This window comes from Bos taurus, chromosome 2 (assembly GCF_002263795.3).
Source record: "Bos taurus isolate L1 Dominette 01449 registration number 42190680 breed Hereford chromosome 2, ARS-UCD2.0, whole genome shotgun sequence".
In the NCBI taxonomy this organism is placed as follows: Eukaryota; Metazoa; Chordata; class Mammalia; order Artiodactyla; family Bovidae; genus Bos; species Bos taurus.
Genome location: NC_037329.1, coordinates 34,123,697 through 34,137,309, shown reverse-complemented (window position 1 = coordinate 34,137,309; position 13,613 = coordinate 34,123,697). Strand labels below are relative to the sequence as shown.

General features: G+C 35.5%; 1 protein-coding gene across 1 annotated transcript in view; it reads right to left on the bottom strand.

The window, feature by feature from the left end:
• Positions 1 to 13,613, bottom strand: part of IFIH1 (interferon induced with helicase C domain 1) — a 55,674-nt gene that overhangs the window by 29,780 nt on the left and 12,281 nt on the right. Inside the window, exon 3 of the mRNA XM_010802053.3 lies at positions 13,290 to 13,430. Coding sequence (XP_010800355.1) covers positions 13,290 to 13,430 — 141 coding nt within the window. The remainder of the gene's footprint in view (positions 1 to 13,289; positions 13,431 to 13,613) is intronic.

Below are 13,613 nucleotides of genomic sequence, written 5' to 3'. Positions count from 1 at the left end.
TGATACACATAACTAAAATCTCACAAAGAATTCACTCAGACTATCAGGCAAGCCTGACATTGCAGGGGCACTAGAAGCTTACATGAAGTTGGAAATTATTTTTTTCTTTCTTATAATTAAACTAAGCTTCCATCAAGAATGACAGTTAATGGAAGTGGCAAGGGCACATTTCATTTATTAATCCTGATTTTTTTCTTTTGTTCTTTTCAATACTCAGCATCAATTCCTTTTGAAAAACCTTCCTTCCCACAACGGAAGGCTTCCCTTCTTACAGTTCATTTCCAAGGATTTATGCAATCCCATCCGCAAGGATCAGAACTATTGCTAAACTGGTTAAAAATAAATGAAAGATGGTTACAGATGTTGGTTTTGGAATTAAAAGACTTGTGAAATTTGCTGTTGGCAATGCTATGAGCCTAACTTCCTTCCCCTTGTTTAAAATTGGGCTAGTAGAGGTACAAGCTATTATATATAAAATAAGCTACAAGAATATATTGTAGAACACAAGAAATATAGCCAATATTTTATAATAGCTATAAATGGAGTAAAACCTTTAAAAATTGTGCACACCTGTAACCTATATAAGGTTGGTGGCCATAGTGGTAAAGAAACTGCCTACCAATGCAGGAGACGTGGGTTTGATCCTTGAGTCAGGAAGATCCCCTAGAGGAGGGCATGACAACCCACTCCAGTTTTATTGCTTGGAGAATCCCCATGAGCAGAGGAGCCTGGTGGGCTACAGACCAAGGGTTGCAAAGAGGCAGACACGACTGAAGCAACTTAGCACACGTGCACACATGTAACCTACATAAATATTGCACATCAACTATACTTCAATAAAATAAAAAATAAAATGGAGCCAGCACAATTTACTTCACAGTATTTGACAACCATGTAGTAATGTTAGGTACAACAAGTTCTTTGCATATACTTATTGGTGATTGAAAAATGAAATCAAATTCAAGGAGTTGGTGGACTAGTAAGGCAAGAGTGTCATTTAAAAATATTTGGGGAATTCCCTGGTGGCCCAGTGGGTAGGACTCCGCACTTTCACTGCCAGGGCCTGGGATTCAACCCCTGGTCAGGGAGCTATCAAGCCAGGCAGTGTGGGCTAAAATGAATAAATAAGTAATAAACAATAAACCATCTTTAAAATTAATATTTCATAATATGTATACTTGTGAGATTGTTATTTTATGCTAGAGTTCTCACATGCACTAAATAAATTATATTAAAGTAAGATTACTCTAAGTAAGGGCTTCCCAGGTGGTGCTTGTGGTAAAGAACCTGCCTGCAAATGCAGGAGACACAAGAGATACAGGTTTGATCCCCTCATGCAGGTCAGGAAGATCCCCTGGTGGAAGGCATGGCAACCCACTCCAGTATTCTTGCCCGGAGAATCCCATGCACAGAGGAGCCTGGCGGGCTGCAGTCCATAGCATCGCAAAGAGTCAGACAAGACTGAGCATGTACATACCATGAAGCTAAGTAAAACTAGTCTGAATGTCAACATACTTAAACTGGAATTAGAAACAGGTGATAAAGAGACACAGTATGTTATCAATAAAACACGTCTAAACATGGACAATATATAACTCCTTAAACCTACAGTATCTGCTTTTTCTTTAACAGGTTATTTATTTTTTTAAGTCTGGTGTGTTGAAGTATAATTTCCATACTGTAAAAATCACTCTTTTTAGGTGGATAAGTTGGATGAGCTTAACCTCAAAATTTGTCCTCAAACCCCTTCATTGTCTCTTCCCTCCTGCTGTCCCCTAACAATCACTGATTTGGTTTCTGTCCCTAGAGTTTTGTCTTTTTCAGAATGTCATACTGATGAATTGAGGTAATATGTAGCCTTTATGCTTGGCTTCATTAATTTAGAATAAGACCTTCAAGATGCATTCACGTTGTTATTTATATCAGTAATTTGTTCCTTTTTATTGCAGACTACTATTCCATTGAGCATCTGTGAAATGTGGCTGTGACATCTCCCTTCCAGCTTGGATAAGCCTACTTAGCTTGGGAAACGTAATGGAATTACAGCCAATACAAATTAAATATATGAGATAGCTTTCTTAAAAGTTAAAAGAAAGCAGATAAGAAATTTATAAAAAAAAAATCCTCAATGGACTTGCATACTGTTTAAGTATATTAGCACAACACAAATATACTCATGTGAAAATACTGTGCTTATCAGTTGTCATAGATTAGCTCTGAAACTCAGATTTGAGGAATCCCTTATGATCACACGGGAAAACCTGTATATCTCACTGAGAGATTTTAAATATGGCACTTTGCAATTCCCAGAGGTATGCCTTGTTAGGAGCTCAGAGGCGAGTGTGGGATAGAACTGTCAAGTAGAAGAGCGTTTTGGGCAGATGTACTGATGAAAGAGAATATGAGTTGTAAGGAAAAGGCAAGGTGTAAAATGAGGTGGGGAAAATGTCATTGCAAGGATAATTCTAGATCTAGAAAGATAAATCAAGATTTTTAAGGCAAAAAAAGTGAATTTTGACACGCATTTTACTTGTTTTAAATGTTGTATAGAGAACTGAAGACAATGCCAAAAACACTGAAAAATACTAACAAATAACTGAACTGACTGATTATCTGAAATGAAACACTGTATCTTTAAGTTTTTCACTGAATATAATCCAGATGAAAATTATACTTGATTTTCATTTCATTTTCTAATCACTAGTAGTTAAATCATTATCTTAAACATACTCCATGTATTTGTAAAGTCAGGATTTTCCCTAAGCTTTCTTCTAGCATATATAAGGTTTGAGAGAGCTGCTTAATGCAGCGTGCATGAATAATATATGACTATTAAAGAAAAATACTACCAAAATAGGATATTATTAATTAAGTTTATTATCTGGATTATTTTGGTTTAGTAACAAATCCACAATGTGTCAGAGGACACTGAGCTCAGTGCTTACACAGATGTAAATGATATTTTAAGCTCTCAGCATCCTCTGTGGTAGATACCTATTATCACCTCAGTTTCATAGGTGAGAAACCAAGTCTCAGAGAGGGTAAATGATATATCCATATCACACAGCTAGAATGGAACAGAGCTGGGAATCCCATTTTCTGAATCCAAGTCTAATATTTCATTCAGCGTTTTTTTGCCCAATGCTAAGCATGCTGATGATCTGTTAAAAGCTTTGTAAACAAGTGAACAATACTATATCCATAGAGTTAACTGGAATGATTTTTTTTTAAGCATACAAACATTTGCATTATAATGTCAGTTTTTCTAACAATCTTGAAGTAGCTTATCTTGCCAGGGAAAAAAGTTAGAGATTATTTTATTTTGCTAACTAACATTTCTGATTTCATCCACAAATTTTCATTTACTTTACTTTTAAACATCCATATTGTCTTTTTTTTTTAAATTTTATATAGGAGTACAGTTGATTAAACATCTATACTAAGTTCTAAATATTCTCTGCACACAAATAAAAGAGGAACATTTCTATCCTTCTTGGATAAAATGAATTGTGGTAATTCTGCTAGACATCATTATTAAAATGAAAGTGAACACAGAGAGGTATATATCTTTGTCATTTTAAGGCTATATAAATCTCCAGTTTTTCAACACAAAAATAATTTTGTTTCCTCAGCCGCAATTTCTTATGCATTTGATATATTTTTTCTTTCATAGAAACAAAAGTACTAAAGGAAATAACCCTAATAATTAAAGAAAATATTTTGTTTCTTGATAACATTGAGAATGCTTTCTCCAGAGATTTTCTTCATGCATTTACCTAAAAAAATCATGACACACACACACATGCACACCAAAAAGTCAGATCAAAAAAGTGTTATATGATGAAAAAATCAAACCAACCTATTGAATTTATAAACCAAGAGTTCCTGCAGTTGATTATATAGGATTATCATGAGTCATTCTTTGTACTTTTCACAGTATCAATCTGGATTTATGTCCTAATGACTAAAGTCATGTGTCTATGATTTTAAAATAGCTCAGATAAATAGTCAATTGGAGACTGGGCATTCCCATGAAAATGTGCTGTGGAGTCAAACAAATTAGTCTCCAGATCTGAGCTCAGCCACTGCTAACAAGTGACTTATCCTTTTTACCTTTTAAAAATATAGACAGCAATTTCTACTTTCTCTTTTATTATGAGAATGATTCTCTTAGATCAAATAAATAAATCTTTAAGAGAAAGAAATCTTAAATTCTCATGGAGTGGCTGTTTACATGAGCTTTGAATATTAGAGTTAGATTACATAACAAGCTTAATTAACTTTTAGATAGGTGTCATTTCCTTTAGGAAAAATATCAAAGGTAGGTATGAAATGGATTAGAATATGCTGGTAATTTCTGTTTAAAGAAAAGCAGTTATTCCTATAAAACTGCTGGAATGAAGAAAAACAATATTTATTCTGTTAAAAGACAGGATTTTTGATAATAATTTTGTAAACAACACGATAAAGAACAGCTTTTCCTATAATAATAGTGTCTAAGACCAGTCTATAAAACATGGGAGAAAAAAAAAAAACTGCCTCATTTTACAATCACATCTTGAATAGTTTACTAATAAGACAGAAATACTAACCTGAATCTGAGAAATTATATATTTAATATCCTATGGAACTTTAAATACTTTAAAATATTTTTAAACCATTTGGAAGCCAAAAAAAAATTCTTTTTTTTTTTAAATTTCAAATGAAAAAAACCCTCCTCCTTGAAGGCCTTTTCAGATCTATTTCAATGTAAAGTTTGCCCTCTGCTGGAAAAATGCTATATTAACAATGAGTTGATAAATATATTGTTTATTCAGCCTAAGAACTGAGCTTCATTAGGTAAAACACCAATTGGTGCTTACTTCCATCCCTACCAGGTGGTGTTCCTCCTAATTTCAGCTTAAGATGCATTTATAATTTCATAGAAGATTCTTCCTGTCTTACCCCTTGCCTCAGCCTTTCCTTCTCTTTGCTGGAACGTGGTTTTTGCATCACATTAGGGATGGGGCCAGAGCCTCAGCGCTACTGAGAAAGGGCACCAGCAAAACCAATGGTTCTCCTGAGAGGTAGTGTTTATAAAGTATGCAAATAGTCTGATTTCACTTGCCAGGTAATGGTGTATCTATTCTAGTTCTGACCTCTCGACGCACATTAGCTTTACTTCTTCAACTATCCCCTCCTTCTCTCTAGTTGCATAATCCCCAAAGTCTGGAACAGCAAAGACCATCCCAAGCTTCAAACACATGTGTACGTATGTGCGCTCACGCAGGACTCAGGCTCTTTACAAGTGTGCTTACTGTCATACTACTAATAATACCAATCTCCTTTTCTTTTGAAATAACTATCTTTTCTGAAAGGAGATAGATGACTTTTATTTTCAGCTCTATGTATATGGATTTGTGTGTGCGTGTGCGCGCGCACACACACACGCTTACATTTTGGTCTGTCAGATTCTGCTCTCTGTGCCAGGGAACATGTGTTCCCGCAGAATGGAGAGAAGCCACCTCCACCCACCTTGCATATTCTCTCCTGGATCCAAGCTTCTAGGAAATGAGTTCCCCAAAGGAAAAAAAAAAAAAAAAAATCTCCTAGAGCCACAGGCCCACATGGCTATCCACCGAGCGCCTCTGCTCCTGTTTATAGAATTCACTCTGCTGAAGTGTTTCAGCCAGAATTAAATTAGAATTGTGTATATTGATGTTGGCTTAAATTGTGTCATCTATGCCCTTTAGCCTTTGGACTTGAGTCTTAAAGAGAAAGACAGTAATTCAAGTACAGGGTTGTAGGGATAGTCATACCCACTAGAGTGACCCATTCATTCACTGCTTGTCAGTAACAGGTAAAAAGTCTGAGAGCAGAGTCCGTTATGAGTGATAAGCATGATGACCACATGGGAAGTAAGTCTTGGCAATGCAGAGTGTAGGAATACATGCAAGATAGATGGGAAGTGGAAACCTCTTTGGTTGGTAGGTACCCTTCAGGAAAAGCTATTCAAGTTATGTGGATCTGAGGAAAGTATGGAGAGAGGTGCATTTAAAGGTATCCTGGTAGGGACTTTCCTGGAGGTCCAGTGGTTAAGATGTTGCCTTCTAATGCAGAGGGTGAGGGTTTGATCCCTGGTTGGGGAGCTAAGATTCCACCTACCTCGTGGCCAAAAAAACCAAAAACATAAAACATAAGCAATATTGTAAAAAATTCAATAAAGACTTTAAAGATGGTCCACATCAAAAAATAAATTCTTTAAAACGATAAAAAAAGGCAAATCCTGGTAAATATTCAGTAGTAGCTTTTGGGGAGGAAAAAAGAAAGTGACAATTTAAAAGTGTTTGCCACATTGACTTGACGGCTTGATTTGTAAGTTCTATTTGATCTAATTTAATAAGACAAAGATCTAGTTCAAAAATAAAATAAAAGTGCTTGCCAACATTGACGGTGTTCATATTCCCCACCATGACTGATTTCAAGCTACCAGCATGATGTCACCCAGTGGAGCTGGGAAGAGATTTACACGCTGGGCTCCTGCAAGCCAGAAGGAACCCGTTCCAGCATCCTGATGGATAAATCTCTGTAATGAAACACTCTCCTACAAACACCATCTGAAATCATCACACATGGTTTGGGCTAATAGTCCATAATTGTCTAAATGATAAACATGTAAGAGGGTTTTTTTGTTTTTTGCCTCAGGACAAGTCTTTGTAAAAATCATAGTAAAAGAAACCTGCTAACTTTCATTGATCCTAGAAATCTTACCTCCCACCGGCTCCTTCATAAATGCTCCTCTGGAATCCAACTGTTTTCCTACCCACATTTTTCACAGTATTTTGCTATGTTTATTATTAATACAACTGGATTTTCCTCTGTTTAATATGTGGGAGCATGCTCAGCCACTCGGTCGTGGCCAACTGTCTGCGACCCCATGGACTGTATTACCCACTGGACTCCTCTGCCCATGTGTTAATTATACCTGCATAAATTTTTATAAACTTTATTTTTTAGCAGCCTTAGGTTTCTAGCAAAATTGAGTAGAAGATAGAGAGATTATGTATAACCTCCTCCATTATGAATACCCCCTAAAGCACATTTTGAACCTTCTTTATACCTGCACTTTTGCTTATGCTATCCATACAACGGAAAGTGTCGGCTGCCACTTCTGTTTACAAACCCAACACAGGACCTTCAAAGTGCAGATGAACTGCCTTCCAATCCTCCTCTGTGGTAAGTCTTCCCAGGCTTCTCTAATGTATTCTCTTTTCCTAGAGACAGATTACTGTCTGTGTTTAGGGGCACAAAACTTGTTTTCTTGAACTGGATTATAAACTCTCTGAGGGTGAGGACAGTACCCCAGCACTTGGCCAGAACTTATTCTCAGCTTCTAGTCCTATTCAAATAGAGAAGATAACGTCTAATGCTCAAATTAAAATCACATTTGTTGAAACTCTGCTGAAAAAACTTTAAGCTTGTAGCCATATAAAAATCATGAAAATAAATCCAACTCATTTTAGCTGCACAGCAGAGAGGTTTTTTCCCCATCAAAATACTGATATTCTCACTCCTGAGATATGAACAGTAATCCTCCTAGAATTATTATGCAATTGGGGGTCGTATAACTAACCTAGATGTCTCTCGGTGGGTTTCAAACAAAATACAATCCTAGATTTTCTTTTAACAAACACAAAACAGCAGTTGTAACAAACTCTTTCTCTCTTTCTCAAGTCAAAATAATATTTGCCTCTTGGATTTCTGTACTAGTATTTCTAGTTCCCAATAATTAATATAACTAAATTTAGAAGTGATAGAGATGTAAAGGAGAGCTATCTAAATTCAGAGCAATCCCATAATAGTATGGGTGATCTCTCACAGTATTACTGAAGACTGCTGTATCAATTATCTTTCCCACTAAGCTCTCAAGTGCTATGTGGTACGTATTTCTAGAGATTCTAAAAATCTCGAAATTTCTAGAGGTTAGTACTAAAGAACATTATTCTGGTCTGCAAGTGCAAGGATAAATTTTGTGGCATTTTTACAGAGATTACTATAGACCAAGTCTGAGATTGGACTTTGGTCTATAAAAAGGCAAAACAAAACAACAACAAAAAGAATGCTCTAACAGATTGGGCCAGAAAGAAGGAGGCTGTTTCATAAAGGTCAATTTTTAAACCCCTCCTACAGAACATGATCTATGCAAAATATATCCACAATATATTCCAAAGCATAATGTCACCGGATAAACCTAAGGAGTGGAACATATGGGGGAATATGAAAAAGAAGGTATTAAAGTCTGAAAACAAGCAGGTTGGTAAGCTCATTAGCTGGGGTGGAATTTTAAAATCTTCACGTGAACGAATATATAAATCAAAATATACACATGCACTCACAGTCATGCGCACTGTGTATTCACACATGGCACACTCATCCTGTTACATTATAATCGTCCACCCGGGAACAGTGACATTCTACTCTCTTTATAAATGTCAAAGCGCCCTCTGCTGTCCAATCTGTGGAATTTGCATTTTCTAGTTTAGTAACAGGGAAATCTAGCGAAGAATGGTAAAAGAAGTTTGGGGGATTATCTGCGGAACTCTGCGTAAATGTAAGTTCATCCCAAACACAATAAATTTTATTATTTAGTTTTAAATCTCATTTGCTTTGTTTTTATCTAATTACAGGGCACTAATTTATAAAATAGTGTATTAAAAAAGTCAACTTTTAAATAAGTAAAATAACCACTTATTTGTTTTAACAAAGTTAACAGTAGAAATTAAAAATGATTGCATAAGCAATTTTACCATAAGCCTATAAACTTAACATATACCAGGTAACTGTATATTTTCTATAGTTAAATTATTTTTAATCGAAGAAAATGAATGTGGGCTTTGTGTCCCTCTGATATTTTCTAGGGACATGTGATCCAGAGAAACATCAAAGTTTCCCAATAGTTTCTTGTTAGAAAATGACCAGTGACTAAAGAAAGCAGAACTATTACATCCAGCATGAAATTCTATGAATAGTCTGAAAACTATTCAAATATCCTTTAGAAATTATTGTATTAGTGTGGGAAAAAACAGATTATTGCATTAGTGTGGGTCTATCTTAATTCTTAACCACTTTTTAAAGGGAAGCAGTTGAAAGGAGAAAGGAAGAAGAAATGCCAACCCCTGATGCGGAGGCATAACAAAACTGACTGTCCAGGACTGCCCACTCGGGAATTCTGATCTATCACCCCCAGGTTGAAGGAGAGCTGTGATTAAAATTAGTTTCACGGTGGGCCACTGTTACTAACGCTAGTTAGTCTTACCTGACAGGAGTGTTAAGGAGTACAAAAGGTTAAAAACAATATATAAAGAATCTTTGCCTGAAAACTATAAATATTTATCATTTGTATCCACAAAGACTATTGGGCACTGAAAAAAAAAACTTTAGAAATTGATTTGGACATAAAACTTAGAGAAGTCTAATTTAAAATTAGAAATAATTCAAGCCACATTTTTTCTTTTTGCATATGAAATCTCATATTTATAGAATGTGTGTGGCTTAAGTAATAAGTTTCTTTCAATGCTACCTTGGTAACTGTACTTGGAATCTTAACCTGATGTACTGAAATTCAAGCTAAAGATTATACATTATCAATATCAGTAAGATGCACAAAATTATGTAAATTAGTATTATTGAATATTTTCAATATTGAATACTTTCATATTTATCCTGATTGTTAAGTTTGCCAAAGAATAACAATGTAGGCAAAATCCTTCTACAGTTAATCTTGCAACAAAAACTTCTGTCAAAAGAATTCCAATAACTTCTTTGGGGGTAATGATTCTTAATGTAAAAGTCATTTACATCAGTAATTCTTAGTTCTGAAGAACAACAACAAAAGAAGCAAATAACTGGGAGGATCTACATCTACCAGGAGCAGTGTCAAGGCCTGAAGCAAAAAGCATTACACTTTCGTAGATCGGTTGCCAGAATGGATTGGATGAACCTGTTCGCAAGTCCACACGAGAAGTTCAGACAGCACAAGAACCTCACAGCCTAGTAGCTGTTGAAGTCTTGAACAGGATGGAGTCCTCAGATTATGGTACGGTTTGTTGTACATGTCCTCAGACTAGCACACGTCTTGACAGCCTGTACTTTTCTTCCACAGCACTTTGTGCAGTGACAGAGTGACTACTGCTTGGCTGACATGCCCATCATGGAAAGCTCCACTGGGGCAGAAGCCTCTTCTATTTTGTTCCATCACAATATTTACATGCTGAACTGAACAGTGCATGCCTGGCACACAATAGGAGTTTAATAAAGATTTGTTAAAAGGAAGAAGTGAAAGAAAGGGAGGGAGGGGACCCCAAGAAGGAAAACAAACCCTTTCCTGTCCCTCAAGACCATTATTGTAAAATCCAGATTTTTTCACATGATGCAAATTTATGTTTTATATTAAATAGTAAGAAAACAGATTTTTTTTTTTTTTTTAAGGCTGCACCATGCATGGCTGTGGAATCCTTGTTCCCTGACTAGGGATTGAACTCAAGCCCTGCTGAAGTGGACTCTTGGAGTCCTAACCACTGGATCATCAGGGAAGTCCCAGAAAACAGATTAAAGAAAAAAAAAGTTTTGCATTTAATTTTGTCCTTGCTGAGACTCTGAATGTTCCACAGATACTGCAGGCTGACAAGATGCATTAGGCTGGCAAGTTTGATGAAAACCCTTCATTTGAGATGAAGATCGACTATCAGCCTCAGTCCTGGGTTTAATTCTTTCTAGTGTGAATTTAGAAAATAGCCAGTAACCCACAGAGATGTCAGGTAGCCTAACAAGGAAGTTTATTAAAACATGAAAAATCCACATTCAGGTAGTAATTTTGGCATTCCTATACAACCATGATTTCTGAAAGAAAGCACAGCTGCTGAAATGAAAAAAAAAAAAAAAAGATTCTCTAGAATTCAGGTTTGCTATTCTGTACATTAAATTGTGGTCCAAGACCAGCTGTAGCAGCATCACCTGGGAACAAGTGAATAGGACAGAATCTCAGGCTCCTCACAGAACCTATGAATCAATGTCTGCATTTCAATAAGACCCCTCCTCCAGGTGACTAATAAGCACATTAATGCTTCAGAATATCCCACTAAAAAAACCCAACATCTTAAATAAACAAGGCTAAATTGCAGGCAAGCTATAAAAGACCTTGGTACTATTTATGACAAAGGATTGTTACCCTATATATTTAGCTAATTCACCTAAACCAGCAAGAAGAATATAAATGCCCTAAAAGAAAAATAGGCAATAAGCAACAACAACAAAAAGAATGAACTGGTAAATACGTTTTTCATTGGAAATTAAAAACTCAAATTCAGGTAGTAACATAGCAAATTGGTTAAGTTTAAAAACAGCATTGCCCACTCATGTACAAGAGCCTTCAGGACAGTAAGTATTCCCCTATATTGTTTGGTACAATTTCCTGGAGTAAAATATGGCATTAAATATCAAGTGCCTTGAAACTGTAGAAATCATTTGAAATCAGAAATTTCAATTAGGTAGTATGTCTTTAAGAATTAAACTGGGTGGGGAGACAGATGAATTGAGAGCTTGGGGTTAGCAGACACAAATTATTACATAGAGAATGGATGAACAAGGCCCCACTGTACAGCATAAAGAAATATAGTCACTACCCTGTAATAAACAAACCATAGGGAAAGAATATGAAAAAGAATATATATATATATAACTGAATTACTTTGCTGTAAGCAGATACTGAGACAACACTGTAAATCAATTATACTTCAATACAGTAAATTTTAAAAAATAAAACATAAATTTAAAAAGAATTAAACTGAGATATAAATACAAAAAGACTTAGTGCAGCATTACTCATGATGTAGAAATTTGGAAACATCCTAAATATTCAAAAGGTGGTTAATTAACTAAAAAGCATCCAACAGATGGAATTGTTATTCAATTGTTAAAAATCGTGCTGTAGAAGAATATTTAATAAATACAGGAGAAATGCCATTGTATATAGACATCCAGGTATGTAAAAAAATGAGAAGAACAAATACCCAAATATGAAGAGTAATGTATTTTATTGGGAAAGGGGGAGTGGTTTTTTCCTTTGTTTTCTGTTTTCCAAATTTCCTACAACGCAGCTATATTACTTTTTCTGAGGTGAAAACAGTGTATTTTGCGGTAGTGTGATAGAGTCAGCTTATACGGGCCCACAGGAACAACTGTTAAATTTTCTGGAATTTTGTGGAATTTTATTAATGTTAAGCACAAGCATCTTTACAAATTAAATGATATGGACTTACTAACTAAATTATATTAAAACAAAGGTAATGAATACATAAAACTCTTCATTTTCTAATCATTTTTGTAGATTTTACAATCATCAGTGAAGCTGAGGCTATTTAAGTCTATCGTCTCCATGTAATAAATGGCAAATAATGCACTGCACATCTATTCCCAACTCAGTGTTCAGTGACATTATGTGGACGCTTGAAAATAGCCCTGGTAAAAGTATTTACACCATGAAGATGGCATATCCTAAACATCAAGGCTTTTTCTTTTCCCTATAGGGCCACTTGGTAAGCATTTACTAGTACACCACAGACTTCCAGCAACTATTTCTAGTGAAAAATGAACATGGCCATTTGGGGTGGCAGAGGGGAAGGAGAGAAGGCTTCTCCTATTATGAGAAAACTAGGGAGGGGAAATGGTTAAATTTGTTTCATTCTTCCAAGCCTGTTTCATATCAAAAGAGGTGGATATGGTGGTATCTAGTACCCACACCAATTAGTTACTGAAATTCAAGCAAACTCCTGTTTAGCACCCATTCATCTTCCTTTCTACAACCTTGGTTTTGGTTTCTACAGTCCGGCCTAACCTTTCTGTGACACCCTAATCTGTAAAAAAGGGAAAAGGTAATACCTTCATTTAATTCTCGGAACTTTGGATGAGTCAAACTAATTCATGTATTTGAAAGTACTTTGAAAATCATGGGATGCACTTATGATACTTATCATATGACAAGAACCATGGACATGTTTATAAAATAAAATTAGAACTGAGTGTGTTCATATTTATAACATATTAATATTGCATTAGCTTTAAAAGATTTTTAGCCACAAAGAGCAATAATTTTCATTTAATATCCTCCAGAAATATTATCTGAATACAAATACAAAACCCCAAAGCCCAAATTTCCTCCCTCTGTTTAATAGATCCTAATGTTATCAATGCAACAATTGATTTTTCTGAAAGTAGTTAATTAGTGCAGTAAAGTATGTGTGTGCGCCAAGTACCTGAAACTATAGAAGAATCTGCAAAAGACGATTCCAATGAACTGTTCTCTATGTCCAAGACCTCCAGATTTGGCTGATCCGTGGCTAAAAGGAGTGGCTCTTTGACTTCGAGACCATCTTCTTGTGATAAATTCTCAGACTCTGTGAACAAAAGTATCAGAAAGTAAGCAATAGTGCCATGCAAGCTTTTATACAGTATACATAGCTGTCATTGGTGTTTTGAAAACAAATAGGGGTTCCTAATAGAGATTAACCTGAATATACTTACATACTTTGAAATTCTAAACAGAATGCAGATTGCAATGAAGTGCAAGGTTTTATACA